The sequence below is a fragment of the Gymnogyps californianus genome, chromosome 1, assembly GCF_018139145.2.
Source record: "Gymnogyps californianus isolate 813 chromosome 1, ASM1813914v2, whole genome shotgun sequence".
NCBI lineage: Eukaryota > Metazoa > Chordata > Aves > Accipitriformes > Cathartidae > Gymnogyps > Gymnogyps californianus.
The window spans coordinates 22,861,353-22,888,917 of record NC_059471.1 but is presented as its reverse complement, the minus strand read 5'-3'; the positions used below and the strand labels follow the sequence as shown (position 1 = coordinate 22,888,917).

Below are 27,565 nucleotides of genomic sequence, written 5' to 3'. Positions count from 1 at the left end.
TGTTGGACAGTTAATGCACAAAATCCTTAAAACTGGAAAGAGGCAAGTGAAAGCTTGCAAGTTTTGCCATATTCAGCAGCAAGGCATGTGAAGAGCCCCCTCGGTGTGAAGAAACCCCATAGCTGACCTCCAATAAACCCAGACAGCTGGTACAGCTGCAGTCACCCATTATCCAAACAAAGCACTGGAGCGGGTGCAGGTAGCCTTGCTAGGGCACAAATACAGCACCAGGTGCTCTGCTCCTAGTCTGGCTGAAGCATGCTCAGTGCCAGGCAGCTCAAGCTGCAAGCAGGAGCAGGCTTTGGGCAGCAACCCCAGCACTGAGCAAGGCTGAAGATGCTGCTGGGAATGACAAAGTTGATCTTTGACACTGCTGCCTTTCTACTGCTGGTATTTGCTATGCAAGCCTATCCAAACCACTTAAAGCTGCTCAAAGCTACAATATAGGCTTTCTATTGGCGCACCGATATCTAACTGGGCACTCCAGATAGCAAAAGCTATTCCAGAACATTTTCTTTTACCTAGCTGTATGAAGACCATCTCTCTACTGAAATGCAATGGTTTGGCCATACTGATCAGCCTCCTTGTGCCATTACTACAAACTGCTGTACTCTGGTGCCGATCCACCTTCGTACCACTCAATTCTACTGGTACCATAGCAATTTCAAGATGGCTTTCAACTATGAGGCTTTCTATTGTCATCTTCCAAACAGTCCAGAAACACACCTCTAGCTGAGGGACCAAGACCACAAGAAAACATATTCTGCAGGAATAATCAAAAGAAAACCATCAGAAGTAAGCTCAGTGGAGCAGAGGGCCATTTTCTTGGCAGTAGCTAATGTTTAGAACAGAACACTCTAGAAGTGGTAAGTATAACTACTGCCTTCAAAAGTAAACTCAATACTAGCTTCCTTAAACTAACTTCCCTATAGTAACAAGCAAAAAAATGAAGACTAACAGAAAAGATGCAGCTTACATAAGTACAAAGAAAAAAAAAGTAACTCCTGCGTTGCCTATAGAACCAAAAAAGAGCGTTCACTACGTACTCCATTTCTGTTCAAAGAAGGGACATTCAGCTGTTACAGTCATGAAAGCTCAGCAAATACCTAAACAGCCAAGGCAGTTTTACTGTATTTGGCACCTGGCCTTCTCCATGAGAAGTAGAAGGCTTTTATCCTCCTGCCAAACATTTGGCAAATCATAAATTCTCACTTGCTTCTGGAAGACCACGGTAGTTCAGAGCACGAAAAAAGAAAAGTGATTTATCATAAGCAATCCACAGGAGAAGGTCTTCAGAAGTGGGCACACTTCACCACACAAGCAGTGTGGTATTAAAAAAAAATAAAAGGCTAAACTGGAAAGAGAAGATCTTAGTCCTTATAAAGTTTTTACTCTCATGTGTTTACTAATTCACATCAGACCCTGCACTCGATTTGTCTATCCAGATCTTTCTTATGTAACAATTGCAAGCACACACTTTCAAACACTCTGCACACAGCGCTATTAGAATGACAAATAAAAAACTTCTTCTGAGGTTTACGTCTTTTCTCTTTTAAAGCATTGATTATAACTTTAGGTAAGTAAGTTTAGACAATTTTAGGAAAGTCTTGAACTGGCTATTTTTGTTAAAGGAACATGCCTTTCTGTTGTGTAACAGTACTATCCATGCATTGAAGTTGCATACATTTTCAGCAGGCTCTTCCTTGGAGAGAAGCAACAACTTCCTTATAAAAGTAGAAAGGTTGACTAGGCAGGTCTGAGAAGAAAAGATGGATGTGCAAGGGAACAACTAGGAATCCAGTGGGGAAAAAAATGCTAACACGTTATGTAAGCACATACGTGAAAACATGAAGAAATTTCTAAATTCCATCAATATTAAAGCCAGAAGTTACATCCTGGCAATTCTGGAAAGAAATTAAATAAGACATCTTGAGAAATTCAAAGACATTTTCTACTTTTTATACACACATTATCTAGTAATTTTTTGCTCGGTGAGTAACACTGCAGCTTAATGTGACAACTGCAATTAAAAATAAATATCTTCTTATATAATTCTTCTCCCACAGAATTTTAGCAGAAAGTAGGCTTCCCGTCAGATGCAGGCACCAAAGAGGAAAAAAAACAGATAGCTATTTTTGCCTTACTTATCACAAAGACATTTTTCAGAAACAAAGGATCTCATCACAGCTTAAGTGCTTGAGTACTACTGTGATGAACTCAACACACATGCTTCAACAGAATCGGTGGGTTTTGGTTGGTTTTAGTTTAATGCTCGTCTTGTCTGATACTAACACTATCCGAATACTAATACTAGCACTATCTGAAAAGATGGCGTTTCTGATATTTTCATTCTAACATTTTACTAACCAGTAAACAAATACTGTAATATCCTATACTGCTTCTTTTATGAACTTAGTATCAGCACTGATCACCTCAGAAACTGTTCTTAATATAAAAAAAGGATCCTTTACAGTAATATGATATATTGCTCCAAAAATGAATGGGCTATACTAAGATCACAACAGATCTTTGTTGAGATATTTTTCAAAACAACAATTTAAACATTTCTGGTGAGGTAATAAAACATGGATTGAAATAATTCATTTTGCTATTATCACTGCTTAAAAATCTGTACTACAATTACTTTTATGCTGGGAAAAAGGTTTATATATAGAGGTAATCTTGATTTAAACTCCCAGCACTGCAACAGTGCAGGCACTTTTCACCTCAACACAGCTTGGTAAACTGAACCATAGGTTCATTGCAAACATGTGCATACAAAGGACAAGGTGTTATCTCAGATAGATACAAAGCAGTAAAAACTACAGTGCCATATCTCCAGTGGAATTTCACACAGAGATAGCTATCCTAATATTGAGACAAGAACAATAAAACTTTTATACAAAGCCTATCTACGGCAAGTCATTTAAGACTTGTGTCCTTCTAGTCTCCTAGAAGCACCGAAGTGTCCGAGGAGCTCATGCTTGTCCTACTTTGTTTTGTCCTGACATGTTTGTATCAGGAAATAATCATGTGCCTGTGGTGCTAACCTCACTTGTACACCTCTGCAACAGTTCACAAGCACTATACATACTAGTATGTGCATCTCAGTGTTGCTTTCTCTACAGTGCCGCTACTGTTGCAACTTGTTAGGCAAAGTGGATTCTCTGGTGTTTTTATGCCTCTCTCATTTAATGCAATGTTTTTGAAATGCAGACTAGGAATCACTGAAATAGAGACAACAGACAAAGAAAGTGAACTACGCCCCCAGGCATGAGAGGCAAAAGTAAAAGCACACGCCTGGGTTAGGATGCCATGATGAAGAGTGCAGTTGGAGGGCAGACAGCACAAACGAACCAAGTTGGCTGAAAGGCAGACAGGAAACAAAATAGTTTGGGAAATGCTGCCTTATTTACAAACACTCCCACTAGGCGATGAGATATTCATGGGCAAGCAAAGGAAAACAGCAATCTTTACCATAATATTAAATGACTGGGTTTGGGGTTTTTTTTTTTAATTTATCTCGCATATCATAGAAGCATCTGATAAAGACTGAAAAAAAATGATAGGTGCCACCCTTTTGCTCTGTAAAAATCTCGGTACAGAGTCTAGAGCAGCAGGACTCCTCGTCATGGACCAAGTCCAAAAGCACAGTGATAATACAAATTAAAATTGATACTTTTTCAAAAGAGCCATCAGAACTACTCTGTTATCAGAAACAGCAATTCAAAGCAATGCAATTACTTAATATCATAGCTTCCAGAGCTAACCCTCTCCAAAAGCTTTCACAATTCCTAATACATTGCATCAAATTATTCAATAAACTGCATCAAATTTTTCAAAGCACATATGTTTAAGCTTTTGTTTTTAATAGCCTCCCTGTACCTAAAACTCAACTTTTTTTTATATAAATAGTTGTATGAAACGTGCGCAGATAACCTAAACAGAACGTTAAGACATTTTTCACAGCAATGGGGGGAGAACGCATAAAAGAAAGGTCTTCCTGCCAGTTGCATCAGCATTAGACCAACTGAAGTTGAGGGAGTCTACCCACAGACTATAGGAATTGCACGTCGCATAACCAACCCGACAACAACTTGTACAATGCATGTCTCTACTCTCACTTTTGTATATCTGTACTTTGTTTATAAATCTCTGTTCTCAAATTAAAAAAAAAAGTCAGGAGTAAAAGGCTGTTAGGAAGCAAATCAAAAAATACAAATAAGTTCTAAGCACAAAATATCTTTGAAGATCAAACAAAACAATCACATGATCGGAACTTTTTTAACTCCTGAAAGACTTATGGAATGAACACACATGCGCGCGCGCACACACATAGAGCATGATCTATTCCAACTCATCTCCAATACACAGTGATTGACCCACACCATTTTTCTGGCAGTGTAATGCATTACATCTTTACTAGAAAGCAACAGATCAGGAAAACATGAGCCACATCAGCTTACTATCTAAATCCCTCCACTGACCCCCTTTTCATCAGCTGCCTCACGACCAAGATTGTTTTTCCTGCTTTTGAGGTTCTAAAGAAGTGCTTCTGCCTGTGTTTATCACCCCACCCTCACTTACCATTTGTCCACTTTTCCCGCAGCAGTCTAAATTTGCTTCTAGGTGGTTCCTTACACATGGAACTCTTTCTGAGCTGGTCCCCAAGGTCACTATTTTCTGGGCATTCAAATCCTTCCTGAAGGCCCACTCCTACAGTGATACCTACAAAAAATCAGTTATCTAATACCTGCTAGATAGAAACTAAATGGGGATGCTCTGTATCTTAAAAAACATTATCAAAACTTTAAATTATTAAGATATAGCATATAGAGTTTGCTCACATAACGTAACTATCCCCCACACACACTCCTTTTCATCTTTGCCTTTGAAGCAGAAAAACAATTACAACAGTAATAGTGCTTTCTTTACATTCTTCAATACCCAGCACAGGGTGGGTACTACCAGAAACAAATAATTACCAGTACTCCTCAGGTATCTGTAATTCCTGTGGAATATTTGGACTTTGAATGATTTCCCATACAATTAGGAAAACCCACAAAGTATATAAACAGATACAATCAGTTTCAAAGCCAAATAATAGTGTATTTTTTTAAAGTTTCATATGCTAAAACTGCCCCTCAAAATCCCATACAACTTTGCAGATTGAGAAATTTTTCCTTCCCTCCTTTCTTTTTCCTTAGCTCCCCCCAATACTTTTCCTCCCCATTTCATTTCCACATGAAACACGTAAAAGCGAAAAGAGAATCCATGTCTATAATTTCCTGATTTCTGGAGTTGACATATGAGACGAAAAGTGATTACGTGAAATCAGTCATTTTCATTTTCTCCCATGCATCTCTAACTGGTTATTGGTTTTAGTCTTCAATTCTCAATTGTCTCTAACCGTCTCCAAACGTCCCAAATGTCTCTTCAATTCTCAGAATTGTCTCCCCATTCTTAAAAATATTCAGAGCAAAACAAGATGAAAATTGTATCATCTACCAACTCCTGGAAAAGGCATCAAGAAAATTAAAAGGGGAAGTATCTCTCTAAAAAGAAAACTGAGGCATACAACAACTAATACAGCATCACTTGCAAAAAGTACAAACAGGTTTGGAAAAAGAATTCTCAACCATACACTTGTAGTATAATATCTGTTTTCTGTATATAAGTGAAGAAGAAACAAACCCAGGGAAAAGTGACCAGTATGTGACATACCACAACTATACTTATATTTAAAAGTTTGAGATAACTGTTTCTAAATACTTCAAGCTGTACATACTGAAATGCCACCAAAGATAAGAAAAATCCATATTTAGAATAATCCTGACCATTGTTTCATTGCATTAAGAAGTGTAAGCCAACAGATTACCTTCAGTATCTGTTTTGCTGAATAGCTTATCTTTCCATTTTTTCTATATTCACTGCTTCATTTTGTTTAAAAAGGAATGGACTGGTAAAGACTTAAACACCTTTTAAAAAGCAGAAAATATACAAATGTATAGGTCTTTCCACTCCAAGCCTAGCGCATTTATGGATTTCACAAAACCTAAGCTGCAATGCTCACTAAGCTAACCACCAAGCGACTGCATACACAGTTGCTACAGTGGTGGCCACCATCCACTACTGCTACAACCGGCCGTGTAACATGCGGGTGGTGGGCCGCGAAAACAGCCATAATGCTTTTATTAGGCTAACCCTATGCAACCCAAGCCTTGATGCCCCTTTGCACCTTCTCACAGGCTGGCAACACAGTCTATTCACAGACAGGCTTTCTCAGCAGCCATGGAGAAACACAGAGCAAGGCTGCTCAGGGAAGTATCGTGGGCACCTCACAGAAACACAGGCCTGCATTTCGACTACAGATTTCCTAGGAGGACTTTGCGAAAGGCTTTCTGGTAGAGAGTCAGATGAAAGTGTCTCACGAGGAGAGGGTGAGCTAACCTCTGGCATGGGGATCTCGGGCGGCAGCAGCACTGCTGCCGTGGCCAGCTCCTCCGCCGGCAGCTCCGCAGACAGCAGCACCCACCCACTGACGCTGCTGCTGCCGCTGCTGGGTCCGCAGAGCACCTGGAGCTCCCAGCTCAGCGCCTCTGTGTTTTGGTCGTATTTACAGGAATCAAAGACAAGATGAAAGAGTGAGCGCTATGTATCATGTACTTCATGGCAAAAAGCAGGGTGGAAGTTAGCATATGTTTAGACCCACACCTCAGCTCCCATCTATTGATACATAGTATGAGGTCTACATGCAAAAGAATATTACATCTGTTAAACTATCTGAAAGCTAACAAATACAATTGCAGTTGCCTGTGCAACTTTAACTTGTCCAACTTATGTATAGACATGATACATTTTAATACCATAATGACATTTTTCTCTAGACCCTCCCTCACGCAGCATCAAGAAGGGACAGTGCCCGAGGAATGAGCCAGCAGCATGCGGCAAAGCAGGCTGCCGGTTTGCTTCTTACAGAAGTTGGGAAGTGCCAGAGAGAACAGAGAGCAGATACAACATGAGAAATTTTTCATGCTATTATGCCCCCTACCCATCCTTCCCTGGGCTGTTCCTTAAAACCCTACTAATCAATCCTATCTTTTTCCCCTAAATGTCAAGCAACAGTCATTTCCCCACCTCTGCTCCTTCTACAGCTTTCTCAGATTCAGTACTGCTGCCACTGCTGCTCACTGGGCTGACAAGTGGGACATACATCTATTAGAAAAGTACCATGTGCAGATTTTGGCAGCTAACAAATCCAGAGGGAACTTTTTTCTATTTTTTTTCTTCCCCCTTTTTTTGTCACAGCAGTCCTATGTGAAAAGGATTTTTTTTTTTAAATCAAACTTTAGACAGGTAATATCAACTATGTTTCCTAATTTGTAGAGTCAGCTTGCCACCTTAAGAATGGAAAGTGAACCACACAGAAGGCTGAGCACTCACAGCTCTGGGGGAAGAGGTAGGAAAGGTGCTTTGAACACATGTGCTCCAAATGTCAAGTAGTTTGGGGGTGGGGGGCAGCAGTGCTATCTTCTGGGAGCAGGCAGAGCTCATTAGCATGGTCAGTCTCATGTCCCAAGAACATAAAAAGCCACACAGTCAGGCCAAAGCCACATTTAGCCCACTACCTCATCTCTGACACTGGACGGCAGCGGATATGTGGACAAAAGCATAAGTGTGAGGCAAGGATAAAGCAGGATGTCCCAGCAGGCTCCCAGCCATATGTAGGGGAAGATGAGTCTGATTCAGAGATTATTTTTTCCACATTTAATAACCTCAAGCAGCGTTTTCTTCCAAGAATATCGATCACTTTTGGAATCCCTGTCAGATGTTAGTATCCAAAACATCTATGGCACAGAACAGCTTAACCCCACGTCGTGCAAGAAACTTCTCCTGTTTAGCTCTGAGGATGTCACCTGCTCACTCTGCTTCATACCCTCATATAGAAATACTTCTGCCCTGGAGTATTTCTTGTATTTTCACTGTTCATCTTCTTGTCACTCAATGTTCCTATCACCTATGTTGTGAAAATAAGTCTGTATTTGGGAAGCCTTTGTGATTACCACAGAAAAACCTATAAGTAAATTAATAATCCTGTACTCAAAGCAGGATTAGAGTAACACGCATGTTAGAATGAGGCATTGACCCACTTTTAACAATAAATAGGACTACACAGTTAATTAGTCAATGAGCATTATCTGCTCTGTGCACTGAATGAGGCTGGGGTCCAGTGAGGAAGGAAGAAGAGAAGGTGGCATCCACAGCCACATAACTGAAGATTACCAAATACTTTTGAGTTAGGGAAGACAGTCGGTGAGACTATACAGGCAGGTGACTTTTGGCAATTTGCAATTTCGTGTTCTTAACCTCAGAACTTTATTATTTAATATGACTTTTTGTATTACTTCCTACATCCATAGAAATAAAACTTTCATTCCATCCATTTGGAAATCATACTGTTAACACCACGGGTCATCAGTAAGATAAGGATTTTAGATATTAGCTTGTCAGTACCTATACAGATGAACTCCAGATTTTGAACAACTATTTTCCTTATTTGTTTCACAAATGTATACTGAAGCAAAGAAGCTTAGAAGTAAGACTGGGCCCACTCCCTGGCTCTTCAACTTTAATTTCTCTCTCCTTCCTTTCCTTACTCTTTTTTCCTAGTTAGTCTCCTTTCTGTAAGATCTTCTGCTACCAGTCCAAGCTTTTGACTCCTGTAACTTCAAGTGAGGTAGCTTTCCCAGTAGGTAATCGCTGATAACACCAGAGTGGGTTTGTCCATTCTTGGTGCCCTCACTCCTCACAATGGGTGCAACTGCAGAGAGCTCCACGTAGTTTTAAACCTCTGACATGTTCAACAGAAGCAAGTTTTTCAAATAATTTAACTGCTCAGCAGTATCAACCTCTAAGCACATACAAATTCTGAGGGTTTTTTCTTAGATTTAGAGTTTGGGCAAATTTTGGAACTCTTTCTTACAAGAACAGCCTTCACGTAGGAGCTTTTACCCTCAAGTTAAATTATGCACCCTCTCCCCAAGCCTGAATCCCCTAGTTTAATAGATTCTAGTGATTTCCTTTTGCATAGGGAAAAAGTGTATTTCATGTCTAATTCTGTCCAAAAGAAAAATGAACAAAGATCGACTTATCACTGCTGAATCTCTCCAAGATATTTCTACCTGTACAAAAAAAAAAGGAAACACAAGAAAAACTTCAGCTTGAACAACTGAAGTTTGACAAAATGATCAAAGTCTGAAAATAGTGTCTTTTAATAGAAAGCATTAAGCAATTTTATATTATAGGCTCCTCCTGGAAGGATAGACATGACAGTGCTGTGTTAATGTAAGACACTGACAAGCTATCAACTACAGAGATAATACTGCTCAGTGGCACAAGCTCACCACACCTGGCAAAATAGCAGTTGCAGGTTCCTGAAACACATATCAAGCACTAAAAAGCTATACACAGGATGTTCAGCATGGTTGCATCTTAATTTCAGAAAAAATATAGTTGTGACCATTTAGCAGTTAAAAGTCATTTAATGTAAACAAATGCCAGGTTTATGACAGAAACCAATAATGCAACCAAGCTTAATACACTCATTTAAAGGGGCACGACTTTTCTGAAGGAGCATCTTTTCCTAGCTGCCAAGTGCTGCTTTACTTACAAACAGAATGGTTATTAAAAATCAGTTTGCTGCAAACAGCATCTAACTATTGGACTGCACATTAGGAAGATGCGTAACCGACCAGTAACAGCAATGCCGTTCTGCATGGCATACAAGCAATCTGAACTCTCACCATTTGAGAAGGGGCTGCGTATGAAGGCTGAAGAAGCCTTGGAAAAAAAATTTAGAAGCAATTTCTGCTCACAGTAACAGATAATGTAGATATAGATACTTATTTATAAAGTTATTTTCTATTTTTTAATGTAATATTTCAGCTGGAACATTTAAAACTTTCAAGAGCTGAAACTCAGCATAGGTTGTTTGGAGGAGCCCATCCAAGGGTACTACTCCAGAAAACGCTGCCTCCCTGCTACCACCCTCCTCCCAGCCTGACTTCGGGCAGGGAGGTCCAGTGAACCTGCACCGAGCCTAGCGCTGAAGTGACCGACGGGCAGCTGCCCGGGTACCCCCCAAAGCCAGCCGGGGGGAGCCCCTTCCCACACACACCTGCCCGCTCCTTCCCATCAGGACCGGCCGGATCCCCTCTACGTGCCTCAGGGCGGCCGGCACGGTCCCCGTCCCGCTCGCCTGGGACCACCACGGCGTCCAGCACCGGCCGAACCCGGGGGCAAGGCAGCGGGCCGGGGAGGCCTCCGGGGACCCCCGCCGCCACCATGGTTGTTGTTATTTGTTTCCGGTAGCACCACAGCGTGTCGGGGAGCAGGAACAACGCGCCGCCCGCCCCCCGCCGCCCCTCTCCCGGCAGCGCCCCCGCCCTACCCCACCCCCGGGCCGCCCCGCCGCACTCACTCGCCAGCCGCGGGCCATCCAGCCCCCGCCGCCGCCGCCTCCGCCGCCGCCTCCGCCTCCCGCCCCCAGCTCGGCTTTCTTAGGCCCCACCACCGCCGCCGCCGCCGCCGGGCCCGAGCTGGCCCCGTGCGGCGGGTAGCCAGGCCCGGCGGCGGCGGCAGCCGGGGGGATGCCGAGCGGGAGCCCGCCGAGGGGGGCGGCGGGCCCCGGGCCGGCGGGGGCGGTGCCGGGCTCCTCATGCAGGAACTGGCACTCCTCGCCGTAGAAGCAGGTCTTGTCCTTGGCGTAGTAACGGCAGAACTTCAGCTTCACGGCGCCGCCGCCGCCACAGCCGGCCCCCGCCCCGCCGGCCGCCGGCCCCGCCACGCCGACCCCCGCCGCCGGCGGCCCCACCACCGGCGACGGCGACGAGGAGGGCAGGCCGCTGCTGTTCATGGCAACCGCCCCGCCGCCGGGGTCGGCACCATGGGGAAGGAGGGCGGGAGGGAGGGGGCGGGGAGGGGGAAGGGGCGCGGGAACCGCCGTCACCCCGGGCTCCGGCTCCGGAAGGGGGAGGAGGGGGCGACTCCGCGCCTCTTAAAGGGGCCGCGCGGCCCGCGGCGGGGGCGGCGGCGCCTCCTCAGTGGTCCCGGCGCTGGGGGTTGTTTATGCCATTTTCCTCTTCCTGAGCTGCCGCACGGGCGCGCCTGCGCCGGCGCGGGGCATGCTGGGTAGCGCCGCCAGCCGCCGGGCCGGGCCGAGCCAGGCAGAGCCCGGGGCCGGGGCCGAGGAGGGGGTGCTGGCTGCCGCGGGTGGGAGCCGTCGGAGGGGCAGGCGGGAGCCGCGGAGCCTCAGACGGCCGAGCGCGGTGTCCGGCGGGGCGAAGGGGGCCGGCGCGGAGCGAGCCGGCTGTCCAGCCAGCTTGGCTGGGTTCGCGCGGGCGGGCGTTAACCGTCCCGCGCGGCGGCAGCCAGCCCTTCGACGAACCGCGGTCTGCAGGCGTTAACGCCCGTGTCAGAGGGGCGAGCGGCAGGTGCCGGTGCCCCCCTGCCTCCCGGTCGTGCCATCGGGCCGGGACAAGGCAGAGCCCCGGCCCCGGGCCGCTTGGCTCCCGTGCTGGCTGTCAGGCTGCTTCTCTTGCCTTTTTCCCCCTCGCGGGGTGCAGGTCGAAGTACCGGCGCTCCCAGGAGGGTCTCAACCGATTTCCCCCCGAAAAGTCATGTACCTCTTTCCTGCTGAAAAACACACGGCAGCCCGTTCGCTTTTCCCTGCCTGCTGGCATAAAGGGAATGCAGCCTGAGGGATTCTCCCTCTCCAGGAGTCGAATCGGAGGGCTGGCTGCTTTTAAGGGGATGTTTGAAGTCTTTTCCCCCGAGCATGGAGAATTTTGTGAGGTGAATTTTCAGTGACTCACTTGCAAAGCTACTCAAGATCTATTTTTTTAATTTTTCCTCAATCAAATTGTTGGCATAGCTTGTGCAATCGCTGAAATAATGTATATATAGTGGAAAAACTTTCATGTTAAAGTGCACTTGACATTATTTTGTTAAGAAAAACATTTACTGTAGGATTAAGATTACTTTTTGTCTATCATAAGAAAATCGGGGCCTGCCTCCAAGATGCTTTGACAGTTTGTGAAAAAGAAATCTAAAAAACTAATGAGTGAGCTTTTAAATGTCACATTGGAACAAATCAAAGTCTTTCTTCCTCAGATAAAGTCTTTAAAGACTTCAAGGAGTAAGCGTGCCTTAAGCTGAAACCTCAAGATCACCATTTTTACAGTCAGAAGCGTGGCTTCTCCAAGCTTATGAACCAGCTGAGGAAAAAAAAAGTGGTTGCTCTGCAAAAAAGGTTGGACAGAAAACTAGAGAAGGGCAAGGCTACAAGAGTCAGGGCTCCAGTTCTAGCCTGGTATCCCAAGAAAACAAGATGAGGGTATCATCTCTCTGTCTTTCCCCAACAATTTTCAGCCTTTTGCTTCCTTTCAACTATATGGCAAGGAGCTCACAGTTTCTGTGTTCCTGCAAGTTTAGAAAAGTAGGCAAAAGGGTGGAAGGACCCTGTTGGTTTCTCCATTAAAATCTCTGTGTAGGAGCTCAGACAAACTGCAGCAGATTCCAAAGGGAAGAAAGTCCTCATTAACGCCTCATCCATGGGAAAGGTTTCAGTCCCAGCTTGCGGCTTCTCAGACAACCAAAATTGGTTTGCTTTAGTACACAGATCAGAGGCGGTTCCAGCTGCTTTAGCTGAGGTGCTCACAGTGCTACTTAGTTGTGTATCACTCAGCCCCCTGGCATTAGTGTTACGCCTCTGAGGAGTGAAACCAAGGGCTGCCTTGCACTGTGAGCTGTTGCAGCTACACACGGGTGTCCATAGGTGACACTTCCCTCAGCTGCTGCAGTGGGGAGAGGGAGAGCTTGGGAATGCGTTGTTTTCTCTCCCTTTATCCTGCTCATCCGTGCCCTGGGAAGATGCCAGCACAGGGCAGAGGTCTCAGGCAGATGGGGCATGTGGGGTGCACAGGTTCATAGAGGAGAATGGGAGGTAGACGATGTGTTGAGGTAACACCAGGTGTGGGGGAAGAGAGGAACCCAATATCACCTTCCGCTGAAGTCCGGTTATCAGCAGTCTATTTATCGCCCCTTATTCCAGGTATGATGTCCTCTGGAAAAACGTCCCTTCCCTCCAGAAAGGTCAGACTGACTGGACAAGTTATACGTGCATGTGAGGAGGTTGGAAGGGGCTGCAGAAAGATGTTAATAAAGGGAGAAGAAAAATCTCAGCTTTCACCCAGAGCTTTCCCAAGCTCTGTGGATCTTTTATGCAGAGCTTGAGTACTGTGGACTTAAATGGTATCAAGTTATCTTACAAGAGATTTCATGATACACATAGAGTAATAGCTTTTCTGGGTAAACTGGTTGAACATGAAATGAATTCTTCTGAGCAAAGACTTCAATTGCATAGCCACTCCCATCGCTGAAGTGTATTCTAACCTGTGTTTTCAACCTTGTGAATCTGCTTTTCCCACAGCTCTTTTGCTGATCCATGCATATGTCTAATATTACACAGTGAGGTTAGGAACAAGGACACAAATGGGCTTGTGTATACACGACCCACATTTTTTCTGTCTGCATGCTGTAGCTCGGGTTGAAAACATTCCCACTGGATGCGGGAACTGCTGAGATAGCGGACTGCGCAGTAGCGTGTGATCCTGCCAGCTGGAGTGCCCAGATAGCGATGAGGTGTGCAGTACAGCGCCAAGGGTGTTTGGGTTCTCTGTCACCAAAGTCAGTGTAAGTGCTGTACCTGAGCCACTGAGCATCAAAACAGCTTGGAAGTGTCCCTTGTCTTTTCTACGTTCTCTTGGCCAGCAGAGCAGAGCCAATAGTGGGAAGAGGCTCAAGATGGCATGAGCTTCTTTTTGTGGCTCTGGCAAACTCTCACCTCTCCTGTCTCTTCAGTTCTGTTAGCTATATAGAAGGAATTGGCCTGAAGGCTGACCTGCAGCTACTGAGTGTCCATATGGGAGCGTGACACTTTCTCATTAATCATAACCATGTGTTTCTCTCCAGAATTTTATTTTTATTTTTTATTTTTATTGCCTGTTCCTGCTGGTTTCTGCTGAGGAGTCCTGCTGGCCATTCGCTATCTGCTTGAACTTGCTCCGCTGCCTCGTGCAGTGCATGGAGATTTACTGGGCATTCCTACGGAGTAGTGATTGATGATGTTATCATTTTTTTCACAAAACTAGGTCCCCTGTTAATTGAAGCTGGCACCTATATGGAGAGTGCTGCCGTTCCTCTCCTGGGCACATACCCAGATTTACTTTGCATGAGATCCAGGGAGCAAGGCGAAGGAGAAACAGATAGATACCCCTGGGTCTTGTCCCACTTTGTAGTTGTCATAACTGTGGTGTGCTTTTCGACCTGGAAATGGGGAAATACTCCTGTATGCATGCATGCAGCCATAGCCAAGTGACAGAGTTTTTATGAGCTCTGACAGAAAGGCAGAACCAAACATTATGAGATGAAAAATAAGGGGGAGGGTGGCGGGGAGGAAATCCTTGAGAAGGAAAGCCCTGCCAAGAGTTCTTTTCTCCAGCCAAATCAGGTCACAAGTGCCAAATAGCTCTCCCCTAACATTCAAACCAGTGTTGAGAAAGCCATGTCTGTTATTGAGAGTGACAGTTTCTCTTTGTGTCGACCCAAAATTAACATGTTTAGTAAATCATGTGGAAACAGATCCTGAAGTGCAGGCTGGCATCAGATAATGTGAATAAATAACAATACTTTTTGATGGATAGAGTTATTGTAGCTGTGACTTTTTTAAGGCATAGGCAGGACAAGTTCTGTAGGTAGGATTCTTGTTAAACCAACCAAGTAGTTGGAAAAAGTAATGCCTGAACACTGTTTTTTTCAACAGTACTAGTTGGCCTATTAAGAGAGATTATCTCTACCTACAAAACTGGCCTTGCTTAATGTTATTGAAACAGATCAAAGGAAATACTTCTAAAAAAAGTTTTCACATAGTCTGAATTTAAAGTCTATCATTATAGTACATCATTAAGAAAAAAAATTAGCAAGATTTACAAAAATATAAGCACAATCAGAGTCCACAGTCATATTAGACAAGAATTTAGCATTTGTTCATTTATTTTTTGAACAAAGAGTAATAAAGCCTGATAGTTCAGGATATACACCGTTGACTGAAGTCTAAGGGAAATTGCCACTCTTGAGGAGACTATTCCACAAAATAGTTGGGTTTTTTTAATCTTCCTTTGAAGTGTTTGAGAATGATTAATATGGCAGTCAGGATATTGGATTGAATGGACCAACCTGCTGTGGGTCCCTAACTAGGTGGTTGTCTTTACTAACAGTATCTGGAAGAAACCAAATGTTTCTCCTAACCAGACTCCCATTCACATGCAAAAAGAAATTCACTCCGACTCAGTGAAGTTTTGAATTCAAATCAAGTAGCAAGTCAGGAGTTGACCCTGAAGTGCTCCTGCTAACACCTACGTTAATAATGTATGCTAACCCCTATGTTAATAATGTATGGGGAGGAGGTCTAGCCCTAAGCTAGTTCATATTAGTATAAGCACTAAAATGTAAGTCTAGTTTCACTGTGCTGGTAATCCAGTCATATGGTTTAGCTAGAGAGTTTCTTACCATGTGGCTACTCCCGCTGGAACTGGCTTTATCTAACTCTTGCAGTGAAGGCCAACCATGATGTGACATAACTTGAATAAAAGATTTGGTAACAGAAACCACTCTCCCATGGCGGAAAAAAACCCTACTCACTCAGAAGAATGCTTTACTGTCACATACATGTGTATGACATATTTGTTGAACCCCTTCCACCCCTAGTCCAGCATCTTTAGGGATAAGTTAATATGCCAGATTTCATAAATTTATTTTGGCTTCATCCAGTAGATATGAACTGTCCTAGCTGATGGCATCTTTCACAGAAGCTTTTAAGCTGAAAACGTGACATGTACATTAAGACTTCTGATACCAGATCAGCTGAATCACCAGCGACAGATTCTCATGATTAAGAAAGTTAATGTTAGTTTCTCCTTGTCTGAACCACAAAAAAGCAAATTCAATGGAATGCCAGCAGCTTCCAGTGCTGAATGCATCAGGTGGAACAGAAAACAAAGCACTTTGCTCACTTGCCAATTTTAAATCAAAGGACTCAAAGGACAGGCATCCACTGATTTAGTATATATGTAAGTGTTTGGACAGGTCATTGCCATGCCACCCGACTGCCCACGAGCAGTAAGTGACTGGGGTAGATTTCCAGAACAGAAGCACAAACTGTCTGCACTCTGATGTCTGAGGTGAAAACTTGTATGTAGGTGTGGTGTTGAAAGGGATACAAGAAAGTACAAGACAGACATGGACTTACTGGATTGAGTCCAGCGAAGAGCCATGAAGATGACAAGGGATTGGGATATCTGACGTACGAGGAGGGGGTGAAAGGGCTGGGACTGTTCAGCCTGGAGAAGAGAAGGCTTGGGGGGGATCTTATCAATGTGTATAAATATCTGATGGGGGAGCCAGACTCCTTTCTGTGGTACCCAGTGACAGGACCAGAGGCAATGGGCACAAACTGAAACACGGTAGGTTCCCTCTGAACATCAGGAAACACTTTTTTACTGTGAGGGTGGTTGAGCGCTGAATAGATTGCCTGGAGAAGTTGTGGAGTCTCCATCCTTGGAGATATTTAAAACCCTACTGGATGTGGTCTGGGGCAACCTGTGCTAGCTGATCGTGCTTTGAGCACGGGGCTGGACTAGGCGATCTCCAGAGGTGTCTTCCAACTTCACCCATGCTGGGACTGTTGTACCAGTGAGGGCTGTGGAAAAAAAAGGCAACCTGCCAGCCAGGAAAGCTTGTTGCCAGCATGGCATTTCCCTGTTTGCAATGATTTCTCTAAAGCCTGTGGAATTCTACACTTCCTTTCCCGTTTTTTGCATCCTTGCAAATATGTACCTCCCCAGTTTTCATATCATTTCAGTTCCTTCCTTTGCACTGCATCACATACAAACTTGTCTTCAGCACCAGAGTACAATGCTATTGCCTCAGTCTGTATTTCTAAGGCAATTTTGTGAGAGGTCATGTGCTCATCTTCGCTAACGATGCTGGCCTCAATGCCATTTCCCCCATTGCCCCTGCAATTACCTTTGGGACATTTTCTGTGGCTTCTTTTACCTATGATATGTCTGTCTAATTCTGGTCCATCTGCATTTTTATTTAATCATCCCTAATGTAAAAGAAGCTATTTACCAGGTATCAATAAAAAATAAAAAAATCTAGATATCATCTCTGGCAGGTTTCTGAGAACACCTTACTGACATTGAATTTATTTGCTTAGGGATTCTTTTTATCCAGATTCTGTACAATTGCAGAATGGATGCTTAGTCCCTAGCACGTAAAAATATAACAGCTGAATGAATAATAAAAATCCCCCAGCATATCCTCGGCGATCCTGGGGGATATGATCCAGCTTATCCCTTAGAACTGGATCCACTTTCTGTCCGGGGGCTGCAACGCACAGCTGTGGAAGCTGGAGAGATGTGCCTGCCCCTCTGCGGTGTCCTGTCCTGGTACGAACCAGGGGGCCTTGCTGGGGCAAGCAACTTCAGCCACAGGCCGGCTAGTTCAACCCTTTACACACCAGCAACTGGGAGGCAATGAGGAGGCAGGTCCTGGAGTGCTACTTTCCGAGGGAGGTGGCGAGTGGGGACAGGCTGAGGGCAGATGGACCATGTCCCTAGAGGCTCGCGTCTGAGGGTGAGCCTGGAGGCCTTTATTTTTATCCCCTAGATAAGTCATCTGCGAAACGACTTCAGAGCAGCTGTAGCTCGGTTTGAACCTTCCTGCGGACAGTGCTAGTTCCCTCTTCCCCCTCGAGCAAACACAGCCCCGCGCTGCAAACCCACTCCCCATCCGGGTGGCAGCCCCCTGGGTTTTCAGAGGTGACCGCAGCCAGTCCTCTGTCACCAGCAGACCAAGCGCTCACCCAGCGCGGGAAACCTCCCTCAGCCTGCGATGACAGATGTGGCAGGGTATTCCCATGGCGTCGCACAAACTTCATTTGGATTTTTTTTTGAGCTCTTTAGCTTGGCAGCGCCGCTTGCTCTTCCCCTCATCGATACTCAGAGAAATTATGCAGACTGCCAGTGCATGAAAGCAGAAACTATAACTGCTTCAAAAATAAGAATTGACGTGAGACAGCAAAAAGTCAGCTGTGCTGAATTTACCCGAGAAAATATGTTTTTGTAGAAGTGTGAGCGAAGGGCTGAAGAACCAGGCGAGGACTGAGCAGCCAGAGCGGAGGCAGCTGCTCGGCTTGGCGGAGGCATCCTCCGCCAGAAGGAAGACGCTCCCCGACCCCCAGAGAGGCCCTCTTCTCCCCGTCCCACAGCCGTTTCCTTCAGGCTCAGGTCTCGGGCCCTCGCTTTTGAAGAAGTGGTTTCACTGTGGGCAGTGACGTGCACCCTTAAGGCAACCACCTGCACGGCTCGGTTTCACTCACTGGGGCCGGGGGACTGCAGGGCATCGCCAGCCATGGCAGCAGGCTGGCCCCGCGGCCGCCCCGCTGGAAACACGTTTCAGCTAGCAGGTAAGGTCTCCTTGTGCCGCTCCTCGGACCCTTTCCTCTCCATTTCCCGGTCTCTCACTGCATCCCTTCGCATCTTTCCTTCCTTTCTCCTTTGACTTCTTACCCATTCATTTTCTCTCACATCTTTTATTTTCTGTCCCACCTTTCTTCTCTCTTCTAGGGTGCTCTTCTCCCTCCCATCACCCTCGTCTTTCCCACCCCAGCCTGGCTTTTGCTCTCACTGCACCCGATACATTTCATGCTCAAGGCAAAAAGTATTTAAATATACTGATTTTTTGTTTTCTTTTTACTGATGTAAATGCGTTTCCTGGTGTTAATGCTAGCTTGACCTGATCACTTTAAACAATCTATCTACAATTTCCCAGGTAAATAATCTGTGAACTAGATACCTTGGTAGAGTGAAATATAACGATGCATCTGTATCTTACCAGGTTTTGTTGTTGTTGTTCAATGATCTAAATAGAAGAAGGCATGATATTAATATCTAGAAAGTGTCTTTGTTTTGTTACAGTGAAGAGTTTTGGATTTTAAAGCTTGATTTCCTCTACTGAAAATCATCTCAACATTTAACTGTTAAGAGAAAAGGAAATAACATTTGCTTCCATCTCAAATGCCTGAAACTATTTTTCTCTAGCTCTAAAATAAATGGCTTGCTCGTATCAAACATGATCTTGCTGATTCAAAATCCAGGACTGAAACAAAAAGAGAGTGGGGTTTTTTCTGATTGACGCAGTTCTGATGCATGCCTGGGAAAGTTATTTAACAATCTGCAGTCCATTTTCAGCTCCATATACAGTGATAATAATATTTACTTCAAAGAGCAATTGTTAGATATTATTCATTTGTGGTAGAAAGTCTATGTGAGCTATTTGAAGAGAAGGTGGAGTAAAAATGAAAATGAGTATTTTATGATCTCCTGCTTTGCATGACTGCTGATACTACTACTAAGCAAACCCTGTCAAAGAGGGATTTCTGTGTTTTCTTCTTGACTGACCTTTGCTAATCTTGCAGACTGCGTAACAAAGTAAATAAAAATGATTAGCATCTGGGATGTGATGGTGCCCAAAGGCCCCTGCGAAGGATAGATGTCAGTGCATCTAAGAGACAGTTCTGCAGAAAGAGAGCAAAAGGTGTGAGAGCCCCAAGGTGTGATTACCCTCCAGGAGGACTGGTGTTCTTTCTGTTGAAATATCATTTAGTCAAGGCGAGGTATGTAGGAAGGCAGTGTTACTTCTTCTAAGACTAGCTATTATAGGGGAAAAAAACAAATGCTTTTGGACATACAAACCGGCTAGGATTTGAAGGATCAGAGGCATAGCTGACAGCAGAAATCCTGAGAACTGCTAGTTCCATACATCTCTCTCTAGCAGATCACTCTTTAAAAGCAATTTTGATGTAAAAAATGTTAAGCATTTAATGAATTATATGTAATTTCTTAAAAATGCGTGTGTTCCCTTTAAGAATCTATCTATTGTCTAGAGATAAGACCTAGTAATAAATTGTGCAGACGACAGACGGTATCCATATGATGAACCAGAATCATCAGAAACTGCAACACTTAACCAGCAAAGAAAAGCTGAACTATAATAACACCTAGAGGAAAATCTCCACAATATCTGTAGACTTAAGGCACCAGGTCTGTCTTTAAATTATAGGCTCAGAACTGCAAAAGTTGCGGGAAATAAAAAGCATCTTGCTTGTGTTATTTGCTGGAAATAAACGTTCCCCAGCAGCAAGGAATGTAATCCCAAGGACTTTAGAAAACAATATATACAATATATATGTAAATACAACTATATACATTAAAAGCACTCTTCCAGTTCCTCATCTTCTTAACTTTTTCTGGTCATCCCAAGCAAGAGCTTATGGTTAAAGAGAATATTATCTAGCGTAGAATTAGTCTTGCCTTAGTGGATGAGGTGGGAGGGTGGATGGGGCCTGGGAACTGAGGTAGTATCATAGAATCATGGAATCATAGAATGGTTTGGGTTGGAAGGGACCTTACAGATCATCTAGTTCCAACCCCCCTGCCATGGGCAGGGACACCTTCCACTAGACCGGGTTGCTCAAAGCCCCGTCCAACCTGGCCTTGAACACTTCCAGGGATGGGGCATCCACAACTTCTCTGGGCAACCTGTTCCAGTGCCTCACCACCCTCATAGTGAAGAATTTCTTCCTTATATCTACTCTAAATCTACCCTCTTTCAGTTTAAAGCCATTGCCCCTTGTCCTATCACTACATGCCCTTGTATGTAGTGGTTTCGTGTTTTACAAATTGGAGAATTTTGTGATGAACAGAGACTTTTGGTGACCTTTCTCATCAGGGGAAGTTTTCCATTAACAACCGCTCTTGCTCCCTTTTTTTTTCTTCTCTTACTAAGAGCTGTTCATGGGGTTACCGGCAGTTTCAGGGCACCTGGGAGAAATGAAGCTGTGAGATGCTGACTGAGATCTCCCTGTGGCTGGCAAATGAGAGGAAATTTTATATGAGCAAGGACTGCAAACTTGGGCCCTAACAAGCTCTGGATTAGATTATGGTGTGTCTGATTGCACAAAAACTGTAGGACAATACTGTTGAAAAACCCCTCACAGAACACACAGGTGTCCATTACATTCCTGTGGCAGAGACCCAGGAAAATATGAGAGGGGCCAGCACACTTCTGCTTTGTGAGGAGAACCCCAGAAATGCTTGGGACCCAGCCACCTGCAGGATCTGTCCATCTCCAAGCAGCACACCAATTTCTCTCTGACAAACCAGCTGACAAACATTCCAGAGCAAATTCAGGTGCCGAGCCCTGGCACTGGCAGGAAGGTGAAATCAACGAGCACCCCAGGGGGAATCAAGTTTGATCCTGACTACAGTCTCTTTCCCAAAACATGCAAAAACCTGAGTGCAAGCTGGCTGTGAATGCTGGATAAGGCCAGTACATGGTCTGCTTACTCAGGGAAACAGCCATGCCCAGCAGAACATATTTTCATGGTCATCCATCACCAGGTATCTCATGGATCAGAAGGTAAGGTATCGCTTCTGAAGTGAAGATTCCTGAAGGTGAAAGGATTGTGCAGGAAAAGGGTTATTTTCCAATGGAAGTAAATGCAACTCAAAACTATGAATGTTTTATTTCTTTTGAGGTTTGGCCCCATTTGCTTTTCCCCCCTTTTCTCCAGAAAATTCCTCAGGTTACACATATTTCAAGCTACTGAGAAGCTGGAGGATGCCCAGAGCGCAGCCCGACTGCCAGGGCCACCCCCACGTCTCTGCCCAGCAGTGAGTGGGTGCATGCTGCTGTGACTGCTCAGCGGAGGCAGATTTGTCAGAACAGCAGAGCTGTGGGCATCCTGTCCTTCTGCAGCACCCCCTTCGAAAGCCCTTCCTATAATGACCCCCCAAAAATATAGCACAGAGCACCTCTTGTTCACAGGTTTCTGAAAATTTAGCTTTCAAAAGACCTGAAACTTCATGGCATAAACTCACCCACATTTCAGGTTCTGCTCTGTTAGCGAGAAGCCGTTTTGGGTTATTGGGTTGAGTTAGGTTTTCTGAAAATCTTCATGGAGATGTTTGCTGCAAAAGGCAGGGATGAAAAGGTTCAGCAAACAGCAGTAGAAATTAAATTGGGGAGTAAAACATTTACGGAGCAAAAATGTGGAACAGCAGGAGTGGATGACCAAGGAAGGCAGAAAGCAATTTCAGTTTTTTATAGTAACATTAGAAAAGGACAAGGACTGTTTGATCCCAGTGATCTCACACCTTTAAGAGGAAAATAGTGACCAAAAAATCAGTCCAGAGCCAACAAACAGCAGCATTTCTCAGATGGGCAGGAAGACCTTATTTCCCATATGGCTTAACCCTATTGCTGTTAATAGAAATACATTTAAGAAGATGCTATAGGTCTCTAAACTGAAACATGATGCAAAATGCTTCCTTAAGGAATCTGTAACCTTTCAAACACAGATGATACCCTAAAAATTGCTGGTGTGTTTGAAGGATAGACTCTTCTTTTCTCCTCTATATTTCATGAGAAATAAGATGATAACAAAGCTAGACAGGTAGCTGGATAAACGTTGTGTGCCTATTTCCCATCCAAAGGAAGGAACAGCTCCTTAATTTTTCTAAGATGTTTCCTTAAAAACTGCTGAAAAAAATGAACAGGGTAAACAGAAAAGCTAGCTTATCACCTGGATATTTAGCTCTGTTACTATTGTGAAAGTAAGACATCATTTACTCCTTTCTCTGTAGCCTAGGCTTAATTGTGTAGATAAGATTTCTAATGGGTGGTATACAAGGGCTGGTTTGAAAAGTGGTTTATTGTTATAACATGCTCTTTAAGGAGTATGTTGGATTTTACATTTGTACAACTGCTTGGGAATTGCAGTTGTTTTTTAACCCTGACCTCATCATGATACAAATAAGAACAACTAGTATTTATTTTTTGTTCATTTGTACCAAATTTAGTATGAAATACAAACTACCATTTTTATCAAATACCTTGGATTCATTTTTATCTTTTCATATTTTGTAACAAAACCATTCTCTCCCACTCTCCCTCTTTCTGTCCATCCTTTCCCCCATACACAATTCAGGCCTTCTGTGTTCCCTCCTCACTCCCTTTTCCAGGAAAGGAACGACAATACACTATAGTCAGTTGTGGAAACCGTTGTTTTCATTTAAAAGGGAAGTTTTACAATACTAGGATGGCAAGTAGTATCATTTCATTATCTGCCATCTTCTGTTTTCATTTCTCTTTCGGGCAGATCCTTTTCTCCTTGTTGATGAGGTGCCAGGAATCTCATACCTTTACCTTTAAGTACTTAAATAAAGTAGCCGTTGCTTGCAAGAAGTTAGTAATTCCACTAATGTCAGTAGAAGTGCTAGAGTGTGTCAGGTAATGAGACTGGAGTACTTAAACACAGAGCAGTTTTTAAAAAAAAGGAGTTAAAGAGAACTTATTTATGTCATTAGATGAGACGTATCTGTTTGCTTTGCTTCAGAGTTGTCTATCCAGCTTTTTAATGGCACAAACGTGCCATTCCCATGAGCAAACATTCTCTAGAGAACAGTCAAGAACAAGGACAGCCCAATGCCACTTTCTGATTCGTGGGGGACCTCTGTGGTGGCATCACACCAGTGCTTCTTTGCCCACAGAATTGTCCCTTCGTTCACAGAATCACAGAAAGCTTGAGGTGGGAAGGGACCTCTAGAGGTCATCTGGTCCGACCTCCCTGCTAGAGCAGGGCCACCTGGAGCCAGCTGCCCAGGACCCTGTCCAGGTAGCTTTTGAATATCTCTGAGAGTGGAGACCACCACCTCTCTGGGCAACCTGTGCCAGTGCTCGGTCACCCACATGGTGAAAAAGCTTGTGCCCATTGCCTCTGGTCCTGTCATTGGACACCATAGAAAAGAGCCTGGCTCCGTCCTCTTTGCACCCTCCCTTCAGGTATTTATATACATTGATAAAATCCCACTGAGCCTTCTCCAGGCTGAACAGTCCCAACTCTCTCAGCCTTTCCTCATGGGAGAGATGCTCCAGTCCCTTCATCATCTTTGTGGCCCTTCGCTGGTCTCCAGCAGGTCCATGTCTCTCTTACACTGAGGAGCCCACAACCGGACACAGGACTCCAGGTGTGTCCTCGCCAGTGCTGAGTAGAGGCGAAGGATCTCTATCTGCTGGCAAAACACCTAATGTGGCCCAGGAGACCCTTGTTCACCATACTTAGTGGGGTGGAAAGCTCTGGGTGATGTGGGAGCCAAGAAGCAGCTCCCTTGAGAGGACGGAAGATGTGGGCAAGAAGCAGAAGAAGAACCAGCCACAACGTAGGCTCTTCCTCAGAAAGGGAGGTTACCATGGTAGCTGAGGTTCACTGCCTTTTCAGCCACTTTTCAGCCACTTCCCAAAACGGGGTGTCCTCAGCAGTCCCAGTTATTCTTTGTAAGCTGGATCACAAGTGGCTGGAATGGCCCAAACTGTAGATCGAGCAGCAGGGATTTCAGTGAGCTCCCTGTGAGCACCAGCACGAGCTGAGGAGTCACCATGGGATCCCAGTCCAGGGGACCTGTGGAGGGGCTATCATTCATTCAGCTAGTCCCATGCAAAGCAGACAAAATGAAATAACAAGCAAAATAACAGTTCAGCTGTTTGAGCAGTGCCTTTATCTCGGACTCACAGGGAAGGTAGATGGAAAGTTATCTTAGTGAAATGAAAGGCAAATAAGGGTTTGAATACAACCCTGCAGTCCTTCCTCACCCAAGCCCAGGTAAACAAAAACCAGAAGAGGCAGGACAGAGAGATAAAACAGAGCTAAATGTCTTGCTTGCTTCAGCCTTCAGTATTTGCTTCGTACTAAGGAGATATATTTTTTTCAGATAAAAACCATGAGTTACTGGCATAGACTGAGAACTCAAAAAGGTGATTTCAAAGCAAATCTATAACTTAAGGAGCAACGTGGTGCTAGGGCCAGTTCATATGTAGCAAAGAAGCCTGCAACAGCTAAAGGGGTTGGGCTGCTCATAAATGTATACAATTCCTCACCAACAGCAACTCATAGCCGGAGGAACAGCAAGTCTCGTGTACTCAGTTATATGATTAGAAGGTCTGAAAAATGATAGAAATATATAAATAAGTCAAACTGGATTGTTATTCATTCTGGCTTAAATGAATGCTGGAATCACAGTATGAATCACAGAGCATGATTTGGCTATCAGGCTGCAATAAAGTAAATGGCGAAAGTAGTCAATAAAGTTGGATATGTAATAGTATCACATGAAAAATATGCCTGCACTTTGTGCCATCATTAGCTTATTTTTACTACATAAGGCACTGAAGCAAACATTTCTGTAAGTAATCAGTAAAAAAACATGAGTAGCTCTGCTGACTCGCAGCTGCCTCTTCTGTTGGAGAAGGTTTTGTTTGGTTCTCTGACAGAGGAGTGTAAAATACATCCCCAGTGTGATACTTGATTTGAAATCTTCAGCCATCTCAATTATTCTTTGTTAAAATCTCTACGTAATTTATAAGCTGGCTGCAATGAGCCATAGGCAGGGCTGCTGACTGTCTTCCTCTAAGAAGAAAGGTATTAGCTTTGAAAGGCATATTTTTATCCAAAAGATGAAGTTTGCTGAAAACTGTACCAAAAATATGTTAGGACTTAACAAGACAGAGGACAAATTCTTGGAAGCGGTGGCCAAGTCATTAGATATATAAAAAAAAAAAAAAGTGGAAGAGTAAATTTCTTGCAGGTGTTTTCATCTGGGACCTGAAAATGGAGTGTTGAGGAAAAGATGAGGAAAATTAAGAATATAGAAAATTAATTTGTGGACAGAGTCTTCCCTGCTGCATGTGGCAAACTATGTTGGAGTAGGTGGGTCTTGGCAGTGATGTTCCTGAGGCAGATTGAGCAAACTTCTTTCTTTCTCATACGCTGCAAGGAGATCTTTTAGATTAAATTTGGAAGGACTAGGGAAGCGAACTCCTTAGGCAGAGCCAGTGTAGTCTTACTACAGAAGCTGACACAAAGTGAATAAGTTATCAACCAGCAGAACCCTTTGCTGGCACTTGCACTGGATTAATTAGAAATGCTTATTCACTGTGACAACAAGTTCTGGTTTAGTATCTCTTCAGAAGAAATGCTTTTGAGACCTCTATAATAAATAGGGGCACAACCCATTTGAAAATGTTCTGCTGAGTAGGAAGTTTTTACTGTATATGCATGAGTTGTTCTTGTGCAAAAAATGCGGTTTTTTAAAATTTTTTTCAAAATGACAGAATTTAGTCAGAATCCTATCTGAGCCATGCAAGGATGGCCATGGGATCTTCCCAGAAAGGGTCAGTATTTTTAGGCTTTCTGTCTTTTTTAATAGAAAATCAGAAAAAGTTTGCTGGAGACCCCGTGGAAGAAAAGAAGGAAAAAAATCCGTTATCCGTCATCAATGATTTAATTAATGTACGAAAGAATTTACAAGGAATTTTTCTTTCACGTTTCATTTCCTAAGAATGAACAAATGCAGGGCAGCTCCTTCGCAAGCGAACAGGAGCCAAACTGGTCGAGTTGGTTAGTTACCAGTCGGGAAAATACCCCTGCACTTCAAAGGGCCGAGTGTGTGTATTCCGCCCTGCCCCTGTTGTCTAAGGCCCGCTCCGCAGGAGCACCGAGCCGCACCGAGCCGCGGGCGCTCGCGGGCAGGCGGCGGCGCAGCGCGGGGCTGCGCGGGCTGCGCGGGGCTGCGCGGGGCGGCAGCTCCCCCTGGCGGCCGCCGCCTGCCTCCCTCCCCCCCCCCCCGCCCCGGGCGGCCTCCCCGCCCGTGCGTCGGTGTTCGCAGCTCTCGGTCCCTCTGCACGGAGGCTCCTACTCTCGGGCAGCAGAGCCCCCGGAAGAAACAGCGTGGAATGCCATAGCCTGAACGGCTTCAGGGGGTACAAATGGTGGAGGGAGCGGATCCAGGTGGAAAACTAATTCCTAGCAAGTGCAGAGGAGGGTTGGTGGCGACGGCAAACAAGACTGGCAGGTGACAGTAGCGTTCCAGGACGTTGTAGAATATCAGTGTTGTTTCTCATTATTAGTTTTTGACTCAGTACACAGAGCCTAATTAAGCAGTTTCTGAAACCGCACGGCCTCCCCTACTCCCCTCTTCTCACTGCTTTCCTGCTCAGTGATTCAAGTCTAGAGATTCTTGGTTCCCTTCCACTAAACCCTCCTGAAGAGCTACCACACTCTATAGGCTTTTTTTTCCCATCTCAAATCTCAATCATGCTTGAACATGACTGTGAATAATTAAATCAGTGCACGTGATGTTTGTTGTAATTAACTGGTAAGACCAGATAAATGGCTGGTCCTGACCTAGACGTACCCCATCCAGGGTTAGAACAACTAGTCACAATTAACATGAGCTGCAACAGAGGCATCTTGTCACGCACCTTGCTTGTTAAACCTTGTTCTAACACGGTCGTTGTTCTGCAACACGGAGCAACACTTCTGGCCCCA

The 27,565-nt window shown here is 44.5% G+C and overlaps 2 protein-coding genes across 2 annotated transcripts in view; one reads left to right on the top strand and one right to left on the bottom strand.

Annotated features, from left to right (window-relative positions):
- PAN3 (poly(A) specific ribonuclease subunit PAN3) overlaps positions 1-10,915 on the bottom strand; it is an 83,449-nt gene extending 72,534 nt beyond the window's left edge. Inside the window, 3 exon segments of the mRNA XM_050894916.1 lie at positions 4,588-4,728; positions 10,481-10,507; positions 10,510-10,915. Coding sequence (XP_050750873.1) covers positions 4,588-4,728; positions 10,481-10,507; positions 10,510-10,915 — 574 coding nt within the window.
- A 7,637-nt stretch (positions 10,916-18,552) lies between these two features.
- The window catches only part of FLT3 (fms related receptor tyrosine kinase 3), a 44,162-nt gene continuing 35,149 nt past the window's right edge, over positions 18,553-27,565 (top strand). The window contains exon 1 of the mRNA XM_050909306.1: positions 18,553-18,586. The gene's annotated coding sequence lies outside the window, so the exon portion shown is untranslated. The remainder of the gene's footprint in view (positions 18,587-27,565) is intronic.